Below are 20,215 nucleotides of genomic sequence, written 5' to 3'. Positions count from 1 at the left end.
AAATTTATTTTGCTGCAAAAAAATTCTGAAATCCACATATGATTTTTTCATAATATGCATTCCTATGAACTATTTGAAGACTCCTTGTATTAGCTCATCTTTTTTACAGATGAATAAATAAACTCAAGGTCACAGGGTAACAATAGGAATTCCTACATTTAGTAAATGTCTGTTTAGTGGCAAAGATTATTCTAAGGACTTTATAAGTATTAACTCATTTAATTTTCTCACTAGTTTATAAAACAGGTATCCTCTTATTATCCTCCTTCTATAGAAAAGAAAACCTAGGTACAAAGAAATTACATAACTTGTCTAAACTGTTAACCAATTCAATAGAAAAACCAGGATTTGGTCACAGAGGTAACTTCAAAATCTGTATCTTTCCTGTAGACTACACTGTCTAGTAAGGTTTCCACTACTACTTTTGTTAACAACTCTCGAATCAGTTTGGGAGATCTATTTCAATGATTTCCAAGTCAATACTGGAAAATGAATGCACAAGTTTCTTTAGCTTATAAAGAAATAATACAGACTATTATTTTTCATACATTACCTTTATTAGGCTCTTTTCATCAATTTTGTAGTAGTCTTCCAGCTTCTTTTCAACAAGCTGTGCAAGTTTACTGGCATTATCTAGAGGTTTACTAGAAATGGAAAAAAAAAGTTTAAACACTTATCTTTCTTCCAGGACACATTCTATAATATCATAAAGTTGAATTCCAAAATTAAAACATGCAATGTATTTATTAGTTATTTATAAAACAAGGCAAGATGCAGTGGGGCAGCAATAGTGCACCACTGCACGACATTGGAGCCTTATGGAAGATCAGGGTTTGGTCCCAGGGTTGACCTAAAACACGTGAACTGTGTGTTTGTCATGTTTGTGTGGCCCTGATCTTGGTGGACTGGAAAGGCTGGGGGGATGAATGCAGAGGAGACTGTTGCTGGTGCCTATCTTTCTCTCTCTCCATGAAATAAACTTTTTTAAAAAGTTTATAAAATAAAGTATTTTATAAACACAAAAAAGCTCAGATAATAGCATACCAAATATATCAATATATCTGGAATTAATAAATGTAAACCTTATCAAATGTGTTTCAGGTTTTTTAAATATAAATATATATTAAATAATATATTAAATATAAATATATATATATATATAAAATATTACATTGATAGCTGTGGTTCCCTTTATTCCCCTCCCAAGTTCTGTTCCACTCTTTTAACCCTACTTTCCAACCCAAGGCAACCACTTTCATGAATTTCCTGTGTATTTCTTCAGTCACTGCTGCTATTTATATATGTTTGTGTGCAGGTTGAGAGCTATCTGTATTGATACATATATCGGACTTATTCATGTGATCGCCTATACAGTACTCCATCATGATTTTACTGGATTCTATGTTTTTGTTTCCTTAAAGACAGACATTTAGGTCAGTCTGAATTTTATACTATTGTAAACACTGAAGCAAATGTGTTTATACATATATCTTCATGTTCATGTTTCTCTAGGTATATTACATGTAAAAGTATAGTTGCTGGGTCATAGGGCATGTACATCTTCAATTTTTCTAGATATTCCCAACTGTTCTTCACATTAGCTGACCAATTACCTCTGCCACCAGCAGTGTGAGACTTCCCCACATGCTCTCTAATATTCAGTCAATTTTCCAACTTGGTCTTTGGCATAAAGTCTTGTATATCACACTCCTAGAACACATTAGATTCTAAACTGCAACTTCTTGACCAGTGGCACTAGTGAAACTTCTCAATCTAAAGAAAAATGTTCTTCAACTAGCACACCAACCTCAGAAATGGGTGTTCTCACTGTGAGGGCTTCGAAGGGTTAAACAATCTTCAGGTTTTCTACCTTAAAAATAAATAAAGCAGCACCTATAAAGAGTAATTTATGGGGGACCAGCAGTTAGCGTAATGGCTATGTCGCTGGACTCCCACGTAGTGGATTACAATCTGAGTCCCGGACCTGGAGGCTTAAAAACTCACATTAAGCCATCTGCTAGTCCCCAGAAAGAATTTTTTTAAAAGAATTATTTATTTATTTAATTGCATTTGTAAATGTTATTTTTCAATTTGACCAAACAGAGAGAGAGAAAGGGAAAGCAAGAAAGCAAGCCAAGTCGGGGGACGCAAACTGAGGTTGGCCATGTGGGAATCCATCACCTTTAACAACCATGCCACCTGCTGCCCCCGCCCCCGAAAGAATTTTAAAGACCATCTGGCCCATGTTCCGGTGGTTAAAGGAAGCTAGATCCCACCTGGCCAACTATGATTCAGATACCTGCCTAGCAGTTTGAAAAACATGCCAGGTGCGTGTGTGCGCGCACCAAAACTCCTGACAGGATAGAGAAAGAGAAAAGGAAGTGTACCCACTGGGGGGTGCTCTCTCCCTCCCCTCTCTGTCCCCCCCACCCCCCATCTCTTTGTCTCTAGTGAATGCATATGCCCTCTGGCAGTTAAAACAATTTTTTTAAAGCCAAGATTATTATTTAATTATTGGAATAACACAAAACAAGTCCTTAGGTAAATATTAAATTGGAAATTAGTTGTGTTCACTTATTTTCCTAAACATAATCAACAAAAATCAACAACATAAAACTTAAAGTAGTAAGTCTGGCAGGAGCCTAACCATTTAGCTCAGCTCCACTGAGTCCAGAATATAAACAATATATCATTTAAAAGAAAAAAGAGGGCCAGCATGAGGCATGCTGGTAAAGGGCGCTGGATCCCACATAGCCGACCATGGTTCAAGTCCTGGACCTGGCGGCTTGCTTTCTCACTTTCCCTCTCTCTCTCACTCTGGTCAAATTAAAAGAAAGAAAGAAAGAAAGTTAGTTAGTTAATTATAATAATTCTTTAATAAAAAGATTGGAAATCATTTTTTAAAAAAACAAAGAAAAAAGAATGTTTCTAATACCCAAGGTATGAGTAAAGAACTTGTTCAGTAATATCTAAATTAAGGAGATGAACTCTATTTTTTCTATGTAATGAATAGTAGATTTTTTTTAAATTTATTAATTCATTTATTTTAATTTGACCAGAGAGAGAGAGGGAGAGAAAGTGGGAAAGCAAGGCACCAGGTCCAGGACTTGAACCGTGGTTGGCCATGTGGGAGTGTCCAGCACCTTAACCACCATGCCACCTGCTGGTCCCCAAATAGTAGATTTTTAAAAAGCTAAGAGTAACATAACAAGGGCCAGTCCTATGGTGCAGTGGTTAAATGCTGTGCATTTGGAGCCGGATTCTAGATGGCCAAACATGGTTTTAATCCCAGCCTCAATGGCATGAAAACCAGTCCAGGCATGTGTGCATGTGTGCCCAAAGTCCTGATAGGAAGGACAAATGGAGGACAAGGGATTGCAGTGCAATCACACCCCTTCTGAGGGGTCAGGTGGTATTTCTCTCTGGCAAGAAAAGTGCCCTCAGAAAATCTTAAATAAGAGAGTAATATAACTTATATACATGAATGTGAAAATGAACAATTCAGCCAACTAACCTGACAAATGCCAATATTCAAATTAAAGAACTCTTCAAAAGACAAACAGTGGAAATTTGGGGGTAAAATGTGACTCTCTACAAGGCTCATTTACATGGGAAAATTCCAGATTCACATCCAGACATCTCACTGAGTACACCAGACACACATGTCCATAATTTTGGGGCTGGCTGCTGCGGTAAGACCCCACTGCAGAAGGACCAGCAGGTGGCATGGTGGTTAAGGTGCTAGACTCCCACGTCGCCAACAGTGATACTGCAGAAGGACCAGCAGGTGTGAAAATCATGCCAGGTGATACGTGTGTGTCCAAAATCCCAAGAGGAAAATGGAGGAGAAAGACTGTGGTGTGGTCATCCCCACCATGGGGTGACTTCTTACTTTCTCTCTTACTGTCTCTTTTTCTCTCTCTGGTGAAGTTATTGTAGGAAAAAAAAAAAAAAAAAAAAAGAAAAGAAAAGAAAACCCACTGGGGGTTCTGTCTCTCTTATTCAAAGAAGAAATAAATTTCTAAAAATGTTTTTTCTCCATTTCTCCCTCCTTTGGGGATTTTGGGCACACACACATGTACCCAGTGTGAATTTCAAGCCACAGGTCCAGGACTTGAACCATGAAGTTGGCCATTTGGGATCTAGCTGCCTTAACTACCACACCATGGGTTAGCCCCAAAATAAATGTTTTTTAATCTTATTTTATTTCAAGCCCCAAAAGAAATTTAAAAAAATAAGTAAGCAAAATGCCAGAGTGGATTAAAAAATGGTGCAAATTTAATGATAAAATATTAACTGTGAGATTATATTCTCTACATAAAAATCCTCTAAGCATTCCTTAAACTGGTGAAGAACCAAGTCTGCAAATTATACCAAATTTAAGCTCTGGAATTCAGTAACAGAGGCTATTAGTTCATCTGAAATTTAGGCCTTAAACTTTAAATTTTCTGTGTTCAGAGCATAACTGTACAAGGAAAATGAACTTTGTAAACCAACACATGAAAGCAGGGAGACATTTTGCCTCTGTACTCTGCACAGCAAACAGAAAACACAGCACATCAGATGCCAACGAGTGTCTTACCTTTTATATCTTACTCCAGGGTTTTCATCCAAGGTGGCACATACTGTAACTATTTGCTGAGCCATTGCTTCCATAATGGCATCCTTTCCATTTGCATTACCAGGGTCTGGACTATAACAGTAATAGAATGCATCTGGTACGTCAAGAGTATACACCTAAGTCAGGCCAAAAAAAATTACACTGTCAATCTGCACACTGGATTTAAAAAAATATGTCAAGAAAAATGTGGCTATTATTTTGGGACTTTAAAAATAAACATCCACGGGACCAGCAGATGGCATAATAGTTACATCGCTAGATTCCCAGGTAGTCAACTGCAGTTTAAGTCCTGAACCTAAAGGCTTAAACTCACGCTGGGTGTGTGTGTGTGTGTGTGTGCATGCCCAAGATCTCGAGAGGAAAATGGAGAAGGGACTGCGCCATGGCCAACACTCCTGGGGGGTGATTTCTCGCTTTCAGTCTCTGTCTCTCCAGTGAGCACATGCACCCTACAGCAAAAATCTCTCAAAAACAAACAAACAAACAAAAAAACCTGTTTCTTGAAACACGATCTTTACCTTAATCAAATCTCATATTCTCTGTCATCTTGATTTCATTCTTTTTTTTTTTTTTGTGGAGAGGTTTTTGCCACAGGGCGCCTGCGCTCAGAGACAGAGAGATAGAAAGTGAGAAATCACCCCCCGGGGGGATGGCCACACCACAATCCCTTCTCCTCCATTCTTCTTTCTGGATCTTGGGTACGCACGCACATGTGCCTGGTGTGAGTTTAAGCCACCGGGTCCGGGACTCGATCCGTGGTCGACTATGTGGGAGTCCAGCGACATAGCCATTACACTAACTGCTGGTCCCATCCTCTCAGGATCTTGGGCACGTATGCACATGCACCCAGCGTGAGTTTTAAGCCACTGGGTCCAGGACTTGAACCATGGTCGACTACATGGGAGTCCAGCGACATAGCCATTATGCTAACTGCTGGTCCCTTGATTTCATTTTTTATTTCTTTTCCCACTCTCCTTTCCTGCTTAATATACCCCTCTCCTTGAATTTTTGTTTCATATACAGATTGTACTGTTTGCTTTTCATTACCTCTGCAACAGATGAAGGAATTTAAGCCAGATGAACCAAAATAAAAATCTAATACCTGGTACAAAGTTAAGACAACAAAGCCAAAATTGTCTATACATAAGACATTTTAAAAAATCTTAACCCATTAAGAACAATCTAGAAACTTCTCATAGTTGACATGTATCTTCAATTCTTTAGCTTACACCCCTCATGCCCTTACAATAGACATAAACTTCCTCAAAAGACAAGCACTGTGCCAGACGTAATGGTCATGCACTGCCTGTCAACATTTGGCTAACAGACTGTATTTATGATGGTAGTCTCATAAGATTATAATGGACCTGAAAAATTCCTATCAGCTAGTGACACAGAAATGCACATCGCAAGAAGAGGACAGAGAAAAGCAAACTGCAGGGGAAGAATAAGAAGACTCATCAAGAAAATACAGTGGGGGGTTAAGCAGAAGCTTTTGCAAACCTCAACAACCTCATTAAGAACTTAAAAACGGGGACCAGCAGTTAGCTGGCTATGTCAATGGACTCCAATGTAGTCAACCGTGGTTTGAGTCCCAGATGCGGTAGCCTAAATTCACACTGGGCACATGTGCATGCGTGCCCAAGATCCCAAGAGGAGAATGGAGAAGAAGGGACTGTGGCATGGCCATCCCCCCGGGGGGGTGATTTCTCAGTTTCTGTCTCTGTCTCTGTCTTTCTGGCGAGCACACATGCCCTATAGCAAAAATCTCTCCAAAAAAAAGAAAAGAGAAAAGAAAAAAGAAAAAAAGAACTTAAAAACAGGGGACCAGCTGGTGGTGTGGTGGTTGAGGTGCTGCTGGACTTCCCACTTGGCTGCCCGTAGTTTGAATCCTGGACCTGGAGGCTTGTTTTCTCATTCTCCCCCTCTCTCTCTATCGTTCTCTAGCGAAATCATGTGAAATATTCATAATAAATAAATAAATCTTTTTTAAAAACTTAAAAACACAGGGCCCCCCCAACACTGAAAGATTTTCATTAATAGGCAGGAATGTTTGCAGTGTACTATTTGCTTACAAGTACATCTATCATTTAAAAAAAAAAAAGGCAACTACAGTGGATATATTTCTGAAATGAGAAACATCTGCTTAAGAGTCTCAGACAGACCCGTCAAAAGGCAAGAAATTACCCCTGGAGGTATAGTCACGTCGCAATCCCTTCTCCTCCACTCACCTCTCAGGATTTTGGGCACACATGTACACATGCCTAGTGTGAATTTTTTGTTTGTTTTTGTTGTTGATCCTAAGAATTATTTTTATTTAACTTTATTTATCCATTTGTTTGTTTATTTTTTAATTTGACCAGAGAGGGACAGCATGAGAGAGAGAGAGAGGGAAAGTGAGAAAGCAAGCTGCCAGGTCCAGGACTTGAACCACAGTTGGCCATGGGGGAGTCCAATGTCCTTAACCACCACGCTACCTGCTGGTCCTGCCCAGTCTGTTTTAAGCCACCAGGTCTGGGACTTGAACTGCAGTCGACTATGTGGGAGTCCAGAGATGTAACATTATGCCACCTGCTGGTTTTCTTTCTTAAACAATAGTAGTAATCTCTCTTAGTCTAGGATAATGTACTGGACTAAATGTAGGCATGTAATAAATATACGTCGAGTGATGAATTATGAGTAAACTTCCTTGTATCTCCTTTCATGAAAGTCACCCATTTCTCTGAACATTAGCTATCACCAACAGCAGCAGTCTGAACAAGGACTGAGATTTAGCTGTGGTCAATCCACTTATCTCTTTGCTGCTCACAGACTAGGTTGCTATAATTGCCAGCAAGCACCCTACACCCAACTGTGGCTTTCTCAGTATACTAAGCCACTGCAGTAGACATGTGTTCGAAAACTTACTGTCCCTCCCCACAAGACATGAGCATATAGTTTCCATCCACTTACGTTAGGTGTCGCTATGGTCACTGAGCAGAAGACATGGGCTACTTCCCAGCAGAAGTTTTAAAAGCCATAGTGTGTGTCCACCACTTTTCTCATTTCCCTTTGCTATGCCCCAGACTATCTTTCAGCCTCAGTCCCAGAATGCAGGGACCTACAGCAAAACCCCCAGGAAACCACAATGGACAGGAACAGAAATGAGAAATAAACCTTTGTCACTGTAATGCACTAGGGGTTGAGGGGTTCTTACAGTTTAAATTAATCTCAGTCATCTAGTACTCCACTGTACCAAATAGAATTCTGGGGCTAGTTCTCATTCTATATTCACATTTTTTTCATTTCCTTCTTTCTCTTCTTCCTCTCTGCTTTCCATCACCAGCATTAAAAGTTCTTTTAGCCTTTATAACATCAATTGATTCCTTAAATTTAGACCTCCTACCCCCGCACCACGCTGTCATGTTCCATCTACTCTTCACGCTGCTCTATAGCCAGCTTGGCTCTCTCTCCCTAGATTCCTTTAGCAGCTTCTCACTAACTATACCAGACTCTTGGCACTGCCTAAGGTCCACTGTAGACAAACTCCCTCAAATTCTTGAGTGCTTTCCATCTACTTGCCTAAATGTATACGTGACAACATTACTTCCCTTAAGCTCTCAGAAAGAGAGAGAAATGTCTTTAATTCCTTCGATTCACGAAGTCACGAGGAGTGAATCACCATTTTTCTTTGCCATGGAACTTCTAAATGCATTAAATGTCCAACTTCACTTCTTTGAAGTAATATCATATCTGACTACCAATATCTCCCCAATGACCTTCTGCCTTCTAGGACTCTACAGCTTAAAGACTTTAGGGTCAATCCCACAGTTTTCTGTACCTGCTTGTTTTCTGCCATTACTCTTGGTGGGACCTGGAGCCTCTCTGTAGGGAGTCTTATCCATAGTGAGCTTTATATACGATACCTTCACTCCTTATCCTATATTCCTACTGCTTCCCTGTACTTTTCTGTTTCTGTACCTCTGCATTCAGATTATTCTGACCTCCTAGAATGTTCTTTCCTTTTTCATGACTATCTTACCAAATTCTATCCATTCTTTGAACGTTTTCCCAATCTCCTTATAATAATTACTCTCTCTCTTTTTGACAGATTGCCAGATATCCCCCACAACCATACTACCCTTACTTTTCAGTAACTGTACTCCGGTTCATTGGGAGAGATAGCCATATACGCCCAGCTAAAAGACTTCATTTCTCAGTTTCCTATGCACTGAAGTGTGATGATATAACTAAATTTTAGCTAATGAGATAGAAATGAAAATTATTTCTCTCTCTTTTTCATCCTGCTACCTCAAATGAGGATGTAATTATCTTATAGTCATCTTAGATAGTGAGGGCAATGCCTAGGGTACTGGGCCCTTACTGTTTTGAAGAGCCAACATATATATTTCCTAATTTCTTTTATGTCTGCAAAAAATAAATTTCCATGTTGCTGTATCACTGAAAGTTTAGGTTTTTCTGTTATGGGCAGTTAAATCTAATTTGAATTGATACTACTTTTGAAAATATATAATACTTAGTATCTCTTTTATGGCATTCAAATTAAGATAGGACATATACCTTGCTTCTCTTTTCACAGCAGGCTGCTTTGCATCTAGCAATGTCTACTGAACAGGATTTTTTTTTTTTTTTGAGAGGTTTTCGCTATAGGGCACGTGCGCTCGCCAGACAGACAGAGACAAAGAGAGAGAAAGCGAGAAATCACCCCCCAGGGGGGATGGTCACGCCGCAATCCCTTCTCCTCCATTCTCCTCTCGGGATCTTGGGCACGCATGCACACGTGCCTGGCGTGAGATTTAAGCCACCGGGTCCGAGACGCGAACCGCGGTCGACTACGTGGGAGTCCAGCGACATAGCCATTACGCTAACTGCTGGTTCCCCTGAACAGGATTTTGATAGATGCTCACATAGGCCTGTGCTCATAGCTTAAAACACTTAGTGGTATTCTATTTATATCTTCACTTGCAAGCAAACAAAAATCCAAAATATTTTCACATTAATTTCTCTAGAACAGTTAAATTTATTAAATAAGCTGTCTAAGATGTTAGGTGAAAACAATTGACAAGACAGTAAATAATCACAGCATTTCATGGACTAGTATAGTAGAAATTTCTATACACACAGAAACAAGGTATTTGCATTAGCCATCAAATCAGTCAGATAACTACACAAATCCTCCTTCAAATACAGCAACTGCAGAATTTTAATGAACTCTGGGGCTAAACTATATCTGCTATGAAGCAAGGTGTTCTGGCAATGTTTGTTCAATTGCTTATATCTCGTATTGTTTCAGGAAGTCCATTTTTACCTTACATTAAATTTATACATGATACAAAAAGAATATGTCTAAAGGTTTGGAAAACAGCTTATGTTAAACAGATATTTTAAATTTTTACAATTTAGATTAAAATCCTTAACAAAAAGAGCAATTTCTTTTAAGAAAGAAATCCCTTATGTAGGAACTTTCCACACTTTACAATATTGACCTCACGGTTCCAAACAACAGTAAGCCATTTCAATTCTGTAAAATTATATTAGAGAAGAGCACAACAAACTGGAACAATTCACTAGCCACATGACTTTGATTTTCTTATACTTAAAGTGTAGATAGAAGTACCATGTATGCACTATTGTGAGGAGTAAGTGAATAAATTTATGTAAAGTAGTGAGGAAAGTATCTCACACACAGAGAGTACTATACAAATGTGTGCTATTATCCCACTGCTGTTATTTTTATTTTGTATCTTTAGAGAGAGTTTTGCTAAAGGACACATGCGCTCGCCAAACAGACAGAGATAGAGACAGAAAGGTCCCCCCTAGTGCGCATGAATGACCCTTCTAGTGTGGATGGCCATGCCACAATCCCTTCTCCTCTCAGGATTTTGGACATGCATGTACATGTGCCTGGCATGAGTTTTAAGCTGCCAGGTCCAGGACTCCAGGACTCAAACTGCAGTCGACTACGTGGGAGTTCAGTGACATAACCATTATGCCACCTGCTGGCCCCCCATTACTGGTATTGAGACTTATCAAAACTGTTCCAAAGACAAAACATACAAAGCTACAAAAATCATTCATTTTATAAGTTAAAATAATTTATAACATTACAGAAAGTCTCTTAAAGAACATTTGTTTTAATATAAACCATTTGGTTGGTTGGTTGGTTGTTTTAGAGAGACTTTTGCTATAGGGTGCATGCAGTTGCCACAGAGACAAAGACAGAAAGCAAGAAATAACCTCCCCCCACCAGGGGGATGGTCATGCCACGATCCGTTCTCCTCCATCGCCTTGGGATTTTGGGTATGCATGCATATACATCTGGCTTGAGTTTTAAGCTGCCGGGTCCAGAACTCCAATCTTAGTCAACTATGTGGGAGTCCAGCAATACAACCATAACTGCACCTGCTGGTCCATGGCTTATTTTTTAAGGTTTTTGTGCACTCACTGGAGACACACACACACACACACACACACACACAGAAATAGAGACTGTAAGAAGGAAGGTGAGAAATCACCCCCGGGAGGGATGGTCATGCAACATTCCCTTTCTCCTCCATTCTCCTGGGATTTGGGGCATGCACACACACTTAGCAGGTGTGATTTTTAAGCCACTAGATCCAGGACCCAGACCATACAGTCAATCATGTGGGAGTCCAGTGCCTAACCTCCATGCCGCCTGCTAACCCCAATATAAATCATTGTTTAACAAATGGTTGCAAAAGCTAAAGGAAATAACTTTTGTTTCGAAGTCATCTAAGATTGTGCTCAGAATCTCTTGATTTCATAATGGAGTAGTGTTGTAATTTGACATCCACAGGACTTGGTGGCAGAGGTGAAATTTAAGTCCCACTTTTCATTGTTTTCCCCACTTTTCATTTTTAATGCCATGTTCCAATTTATTGCTCAGGTTCTTCCCTTCATCGTAGGAAATGTTTATTTGTGAATTAGGTTCAAAATTCACCAAATACATTTATAAAACAGCTTTTGAATATACATATATATGTTCATGTGTTCGTATATATATATATATGTGTGTGTGTGTGTGTGTATGTATATATATGAAAATATATTTACAAAACAGCTTTAGAATATACATATGTGTGTATATAAACACATACGTGTTTGTGTTAGTGTGTGTGTGTATATACATATAATGTATATATATGTAGAGAGAGATTTTTTTTTTATATAAGGTATGTGCATTTGTCGGAGACAGACAGACACAGAAAGTGAGAAATCACCCCCCACAGAGGATGACCACACCACAATCCCTTCTCCTCCATTCTCCTCTCAGGATTTTGGGCACACACGCACATGTGCCTGGTGTGAGTTTGAAACATCTGGGTCCACAACTCGAACCGTGGTCGACTATGTGGTAGTCCAGCAATGTAACCATTACTCCATCTGCTGGTCCCTAGAACACATTTATATATTTTTAACAAATAAGTTCATAAATCCAAATTTGACAATCTATTAGGAACTGAAATTAAAAACAAAAATGGCTGTTGAGGTGTTGGGCTCCCACGTGGCTGATCGTAGTTTGAATCCTGGACCTGGTGGCTAGCTTTCTCACTTTGTTTCTCTCTATCTCTCTGCTGAGCGCATGTGACCTATAGCAAATTTTAAAATAAAATTATAATAAGTAAAATGAAATAATTCTCTAGGAAAATAGAAACAGAAAGTACCTGAGATTCATGTGGGATGAAGGAAATATTTATTTCTTTGCATCTTCTTATTGACTTGGAGCAGGAAGCCTTAATTTTGTTAAAGAGACTATCAGGACAAACTGAGAGGAATATAAAAAGATAAAAACATATAACTCCACTGAAATCCTTATTCCTTTTGAATAAATCATTCTAACATTTAAGAATACTGATTTTTTAAAATATAATTACTGGCTTTCATAAAGGAATTTATTATGAGGACAAAGATAGATATAAACATTGCTCTTTATAGGACAGATATATTCTAGTCAAAGGGCTGTAATAGAAATTCCATTTCCTCCTATTCATATTCACTATAACCTCACACGTTTCCTTAGAGACCCACAAACAAAGCACACTAAAATCGTTAGGAAGGAAAATCATGTCCAAACTCATAAATTAATATACCAAAGCACTTTCAGAACTTCTTAGAAATAAATTTACTCTACTTTTCCAAAACTGCCACTAAGTGATTTATACTTCAACCATACCACCCAAGTTGTTGGGTTTTTTTTGTTTTTTTGGGGTTTTTTTGAGAGGTTTTTGCTATATGGCACGTCCACTCACCAGACAGAGAGAGACAGAGAGACAGAAAGCAAGAAATCACCCCCAGGGGGGATGGCCATGCCGCAATCCCTTCTCCTCCATTCTCCTCTCGGGATCTTGGGGACACACACACACGTGCCCAGTGTGAATTTTAAGCCATCGCGTCTGGGTTGCAAACCACGGTCGACTTCATGGGAGTCCAGCAACATAGCCATTATGCTAACTGCTGGTCCCACCAACCAAGTTGTTAATGTCAACTAGAATTACAGGAACATTTTCAACGCCAGGAAATTCTAAGACTCTAAACCACTAAGCTCTAGAACTTAGAGCCCGCGTTATTCCCCCTTCACCTAAGTGCTTGTAGATCCTTTAGGTCGAGGTTGGATATCCACCACTTGCTCCTCCTGTCTTTTAACATCATGCCTCAAGATTCTTTAAGTTATAAGAGGCTTCACATTTATTTATTATTATTTTTTGTGGGGGGAAGAGGCTCTCACTATAGGGCGCGTGCGCTCGCCAGACAGACAGAGAGTGACATAGAGACAGAAAGCGAGAAATCACCCCCCAGGGGGGGATGGCCATGCCGCAATTCCTTCTCCTCCATTCTCCTCCCGGGATCTTGGGCACGCACGCACACGCGCCGGGTGTGAGTTTTAAGCCACCAGATCCGGGGCGCGAACCATGGTCGACTACATGAGAGTCCAGCGACATAGCCATTACACTAACTGCTGGTTCCCAAGGCTTCACATTTATTAAATGCTATCAATGGGATAAACATGTACAATGACAACTACTTATGGTATGATGTTTTTAAAAAATGCAAACTATATCTAGGTATGAAATAAAGATTTACAGAAAAAAATCATATACTGGGGCCAGCAGGTGGCGTGGTGGTTAAAGGTGCTGGACTCCCACATGGCTGACCATGGGTCAAGTCCTGGACCTGGCGGCTTTCTCACTTTCCCTCTTTCTGTTCCTCTCTGATCAAATTTTAAAATTATAAATAAATAAAGTAAAAATTTTAAAAAAAATCATATGCTACTTAAAGTAAAGAATTTGTAATAGCAAAGACTGAAATGTATCTTATATAAATGTTATTTTTATTTTTACGTATAATTATATAACATATTATATCACAAAACAGAACTGCATGTGTCTCTGAACTTCTATGTGACTCTTTGGTTTAGCTGCTTTCTATCTGAACCTGTGACCATGGTAAGAGAAATGCAATAGGTTTTCTCCCTCAATATTTGCCAAATAGTTGCTTACTGCAGTGCCCTTCTAAAGGGTCTTATTTTTATAATATCAAACCCCTAATTGGAAATTTGATTAAAAATAAATTCTTCATGACACCAGTATGGAACTGGAGGAATAACTCTCTCTCCACCAACCCCCTACCCTAGTATATCATCAAAAATGACTGCCTTTTCAAATGAGTTGAGAATGGTTTCTTTTCATTTTCTACCAGTTTAACTTTAAATTAAGATACATATTATATTTTTAGATTCTTTTTAGCCTAATTACAATAAGTGATAAATATAAAATTACAAGAACAGACATAGTACTACAAAAAGTAGATGCTTAAAAATTAATAAAATTTTAGACAAGGAAACAGTAACTTAAAAAAGATACTTACAGTCGGTGAAGTATATATACGCTGCTTTATATTTGTTCTCTGATTTACTTCCAAAATCACGTAAAAAACAATCTACAGACTTAAAAAGAATTAGATTTTAATATACATTCTATTAAATACTAATTTAAATATGCTAGCTTTTGAAATAACTTAAAATTATTTCAATGATAAAATAAAACTTCACTGGCTAAAAGTTTAATTTGTAAACTAATTTAAGATACTATGTTCTCTAGCCAGTGATGGCTAGTACGTCATTCATAATAAGTTAATAAGCAGTAAGGTAATGCACATGAACAGGTGCTGGCAAGCCGAAACAACACAGAACTACTGGAAGTTAATGATCAATCGAGAAGCTAATGTACTGGAAGTATCATCTACATGGATAGAGAAATGACTGAGACTTACAAGTGAAGAAGTATTGGAGACAGTGACAGTCAGCTAGGAACTAAAACGATCAAATGATTAAAATGAAAGACTCAGAGTTCGATAGATGACTACAGGAAGGGAAATAGCAGATAATACAGTCTGGTATTACATAAAGTAATAGAAACATAAACAAATACATCGTGACTTTTCCGACGACCCAATACACGCCTCAGCATGACAGTTCTTGAAACAAAGAAGGTAACAATAATCTGGACATAAAATAAAGAACGAAGAATTTAATGATTATCCTTCCTCTATTTCTCCTTTGAGAACTAGAACTCTCTTTCTGTTAGCTCTCATGGATATCCTTCATGTCCTATGATTTCCATGATTCTTTTTTTCCTTTGAGGTACTCCATTTTAATCTTTTGGGCACTAATTAAAATTTCAATAGTGATTTCCGTCTTTTTCAGAGTTAAGTGAAAAATCACACTTTTGAGATTTAGGAAGTTTCTTTCTTTTTTTTAGATTTTAGCCACAGGGTACATGTACTGGCCAGAGAGAGACGGAAGGAAATTGAGAAATTACTTCTCTCAGGGAATGCCCACACTGCAATCCCTTCTCTTCCATTCTCCTCTGAGGATTTTGGGTACACATACACACGTGCAGTTGTGTTTTTCAAGCCACTGGGTCTGGGACTCAAACCACAAAGGTGGTCATGTGGAATCCAGTGCCTTAACCACCATGCTACCGACTGGCCCAAGCATCAGAAGATTTTATGTTCTGTAATAGACTCTTCTTATGCATACTATTTTCCTGTTTAGATTGTCATCCTTCTTTTCAAGTCACTCTATCTTGCTGGATATGTATCTTCTTCATTTTACTGGCAGCTGGACCTGCTTAGCTGTGTGGCTGCTTTTCTTTGTCAGCTAACTTGAGGCCTAGGTTTGGTTAATTGTTGAAATATCCTAAATACTCCTAGAAATAGCTCCACAATAGGAGGAAGGCAAAGAGGTCTTTTGCTTCTGAGAGCAAAACTACCAAAGCAAAGCAGATAAACCATCAGGTCCTGAGAAATTCAACTGACCTTTCCCCTAACATTCACAGGTCTCTTAGAGCAAACTCTTCCTGAAATCTATTGATCTATAATCCTTGCTAAAGAACTCTGATGCTGGTCACCTAGTGCATGCTCAGCCCAGATTGAAACAAGGTTTATTCCAGGTTTATCTGTGCTCCTTTGGACCCCAAGGCCTCACCTGCACAGGACCTAGCAGGCAATTGACTCGGGACAGGAAGAGAAACTGAAGTTGGATGGAATAGAGAAGGAAGTCACATTCGGGTCCTATCTTCTCTGAATCCTTTGCTCTATTACTAAATATATGATTTTATATGCTGCTTTTGTCACTTAACAAAAATGAACATTAAAAATTCTAAGAAAACCTATTTTTAATGGCTGTATGGTATGTCATACTATTATTTTAAAAAAATTTTATTGGGACCAGCAGTTAGCGTAATGGCTATGTCGCTGGACTCCCATGTAGTCGACTGCAGTTCGAGTCCCGGACCCGGTGGCTTAAACTCATGCCGGGCGCATGTGCCTGTGTGCCCAAGATCCTGAGGGGAGAATGGAGGAGAAGGGATTGCGGCGTGGCCATCCCCCCCTGGGGGGTGATTTCTCGCTTTCTGTTTCTCTGTCTCTCTCTGTCTGTCTGGTGAGCGTACACGCCCTATAGCAAAAAACCTCTCCAAAAAAAATTTTTTTTTGCCAGAGGGCATGCATGCTCATCAGAGAAAGAAGAGAGAATAAAAGAAAGCAGCCTCTCCGCCACACCCCAGCAGGAGGTATGGTGGTTAAGGAACTAGATCCCACATGGCTGACTCGACAGTTTGAGTCCTAGATCTGGCAGCTTGAAAAGCATGCCAGGCATGTGCATATGGGTGTCCAAAATACCTATAGGGGAATGGTGGAGAAAGGACTGTGGCATGGCCATCCCCTCTTGGGGGGGGGGGTTATCTCTCATTTTCCCTCTTCCAGTCTCTCTCTCTAGCGAGCACATGTGTCTTATGACAAAAGTCTAAAAATAAAAACAAAACAACAGAAAGCAAGCCTCTCCCCAGAGGGGTGTGGTCAAACAACAATCTCTTTCCTCCATTCCTCTATCCCATCAGAACTTTGGGCACTCATGCACATATACCCAGAGTATTTTTTGAGCTGCCAGGGCCAGGATTAGAACTGCAGTCAGCCATGTGAGATCCAGCTCCCCCAAAACAACATTTAACCACTGTGCTATGTGGTCAACCCAGCACCTGCAAGTTAAAATTTTTTCCCTTATAAAATTATATCACAGATTAGATATAAAATGTAAGAACCCATTCTTGGGCTGGCTCTGTGGCCTGGCAGTTAAGGCAGCCAGAGCCTATGTGGCAACTGTGTGGTATGAGTCCTGGACCCTGAGGCTTGAGAAACAGACCAGGCACATGAGTGTGAGTACCCAAAATCCCAAAAGAAGGGAGAGATGAAGAAGAGGGATTATAGTGTGACCATTCCCCGAAGAGGATGCTTTCTCTCTTTCCTTCTTCTTCTTTATCTCTTCATCTTTCTCTGAGAAACACATGCATCCTCCAGCAAAAACAAAAATTAAACAAAAATATCTACTCCTTGTACCAGCAGTCACTATATAAAGACTAACTATAATAGTAAATATCTGTTTTTCTGGGGTTTTTTTCCTACTGAGCCCTAGAGTTAGAAGTGCAATGAAACAATGATTGCGAAATTAATATTCTCTCTCTTTTTTTTTTTTTAGAGATTTTTGCTAGTGGGCACGTATGCTCACCAGAGAGACAAAAAGAGTTGAACAGACAGAGACAGAAAATGAGAAATCACCCCCAGGGAGAATGGCGATTCCACAATCCCTTCTCTCCCAATCTCCTCTGGGGATTTTGTGCACACAAGCACACGTGTCCAATGTGAATCTAAGCTGCCAAGTCCAGGACTTGAACCATGGTTGACTATATGGGAGTCCAGAGATGTAACCATTACACCATCTGCTGGTCCCCCAAATTAATATTCTAAGTAGGAACAAGTGAAAGGAGGTGTTAGAAAATGTATTCTTATGGGGAGAGCTGGTGGCATGGTAGTGGGGGCACTGGACTCTAACATGGCCGATCAGAGTTTGTATCCCTGACCTGGTGGCTTGCTTTCTCTCCCTCTTTGTCTTAGTCTAGTGAGCACGTGTATCCTGTAGCAAATTAGAAAATGATAATAAACAAAATTAAATAATTCTTAAAAAAGAGGAAAATGTATTTTTTTTGGGGGGGGAGAGGATGTTTTTTTGGGGGGGAGAGGTTTTTTTGCTATAGGGCGCATGTACTTGCCAGAGAGAAAGAGAGACAGAGAGACAGAAAGCGAGAAATCACCCCCCAGAGGGGATGATCACGCCGCAATCCCTTCTCCTCCATTCCCCTCTTGGGATCTTGGGCACACACACACACACGCCCGACGTGAGCTTTAAGCCACCGAGACCGGGACGCGAACCGCAGTCGACTACGTGGGAGTCCAGCGACATAGCCATTACGCTAACTGCTGGTTCCCGGAAAAATGTATTCTTAGATATAGTACAAAATAAAGAAATCTGATATTTTATTTGGCTCTAAAAGCTTGGCTTAAAGTATAAATTAAACTATATTCATTATAAACTGAAAAAATTCCTTTGACATTAAATATATAGGGACCAGCCCCACAGCACTGTGTTAAGTGCTACATATAAGAAGCCAGATCCCACATGATTGACCATGGTTCAGATCCTGGCTATCGTGGCTTGAAACATATGCCAGGCCCAGGTGTGTGCCCAAAATCCTGACAGGAAAGAGGAGTGAAGGAAAATGGGTTACAGTATAATCTTGCTCCATTGAGGGGTATACTCTTTCTTTTTCTGGTGAGCATATGTACCATCTGACAATTAAAAATTTTAGAAAGAGGGACCAATAAATGGAGTAATGATCATGTCGCTGGACTCCCACGTAGTCAACCATGGTTTGAGTCTCAGACCCGGAGGCTTAAACTCATGCTGGGTGCACATGTGTACATGCCCCAAATCCTAAGGGAAAAGGATGAGAAGGGATTGCAGCATGGCCATTCCCCCAAGGGTGATTCCTCGCTTTCTCTTTGTCTCCCTCTGTTTCTCTAGTGAGTACATGTACCCTATAACAAAAATTTCTCTTAAAAAATTTTTTTAAAGAAAAAAAATATACATATACATGTAGACATCTATATCTATATATCTCTATATATACACACACATACACACATATCACTAAGATAAAGGATTAATCCAAGACTATTTCTTTTAACTATATTTCCATCTCTCCAAAACTTACGGTTGAATTGGAATGGCATGAAAAACAAATTATGCAAAGAAATTCTATCATTTTATACAATTAAATTCTGCTGTCATACATGGGAAGAAACGAACTCTTTCACTTGTACATTCTCACTGGGAAGAAAACAAATAAAACAATCTTCTGGTGGCTCAGATGGTTAAGGTGCCACTATGTGATACAGGAGCCATATGGGAAGGCCTCAGGGACAGATTCTGGATCAACCTGAACATGCCAAGTATGCCGCCAATCCTGACTGTCTAGAAGAAGGGTGGGGTAGACTGTGGCCTGGTGAGTTCCTGTCTCTCTTTCAAAATAAATAAACTTTTGGGACCAGAAGATGTTGTAGTGACTACATTGCTTAATTCCCACATGGCTGACCACAATTCAAGTCCTAGACCCGGTGACTTGAAAATCACACCAGGTACATGTGCATGAGTGCCCAAGATCCCTGGAGGAGAACGAAGGAGAAAGGATTGCAGTATGGCCATTCCCTTTACAGAATGATTTCTCACTTTTCCTCTCACTGTGTATTTCTCTCCCTCCCTCCCCAACTCCTGTAAGCACAAGGCAAACCTCTAAAAACTAAAAAATAAACAAACTTTTAAAAACCCAAAAGGAAAAAACAAAACAAACAATAATTCTAAGTATAGAAAAACATTCCTGAGCAAACTAGTTTATGGAAATATTTTTCTTTTCTAATTTTTTTTTTCTTTCTTCCACGAAAGAGGAACAAAGACAAGCACCCCCAATAGGGTCCCCACCACAATGCAGTCCCAGTTTTTGCTAGCTTAGATCAAGACCATGCAAATGTTCAGTGTGTTCAAGGAAGTGTCCAGATGTGAACCTAAAGCCCTTCTACCTTAGTTAGCCCCAACATTGTGAAACTGCTGTGCCACAGGCCAGTCTAACAAAAGATATTTTACTATTTTGAATTTTTTTTTTTTTTTTTTTTGGAGAGGTTTTT

General features: G+C 39.4%; 1 protein-coding gene across 1 annotated transcript in view; it reads right to left on the bottom strand.

The window, feature by feature from the left end:
- The window catches only part of STXBP3 (syntaxin binding protein 3), a 75,648-nt gene that overhangs the window by 39,022 nt on the left and 16,411 nt on the right, over positions 1–20,215 (bottom strand). The window contains exons 5-8 of the mRNA XM_027772281.1: positions 14,507–14,585; positions 12,307–12,407; positions 4,583–4,737; positions 554–644 (exon numbers count right to left, since the gene is read on the bottom strand). Coding sequence (XP_027628082.1) covers positions 554–644; positions 4,583–4,737; positions 12,307–12,407; positions 14,507–14,585 — 426 coding nt within the window. The remainder of the gene's footprint in view (positions 1–553; positions 645–4,582; positions 4,738–12,306; positions 12,408–14,506; positions 14,586–20,215) is intronic.

Source organism: Tupaia chinensis, unplaced genomic scaffold (assembly GCF_000334495.1).
Source record: "Tupaia chinensis unplaced genomic scaffold, TupChi_1.0 Scaffold000270_1, whole genome shotgun sequence".
In the NCBI taxonomy this organism is placed as follows: domain Eukaryota; kingdom Metazoa; phylum Chordata; class Mammalia; order Scandentia; family Tupaiidae; genus Tupaia; species Tupaia belangeri.
Note: the sequence above shows the minus strand (reverse complement) of the source record. Positions and strands in the feature narration are given on the sequence as shown.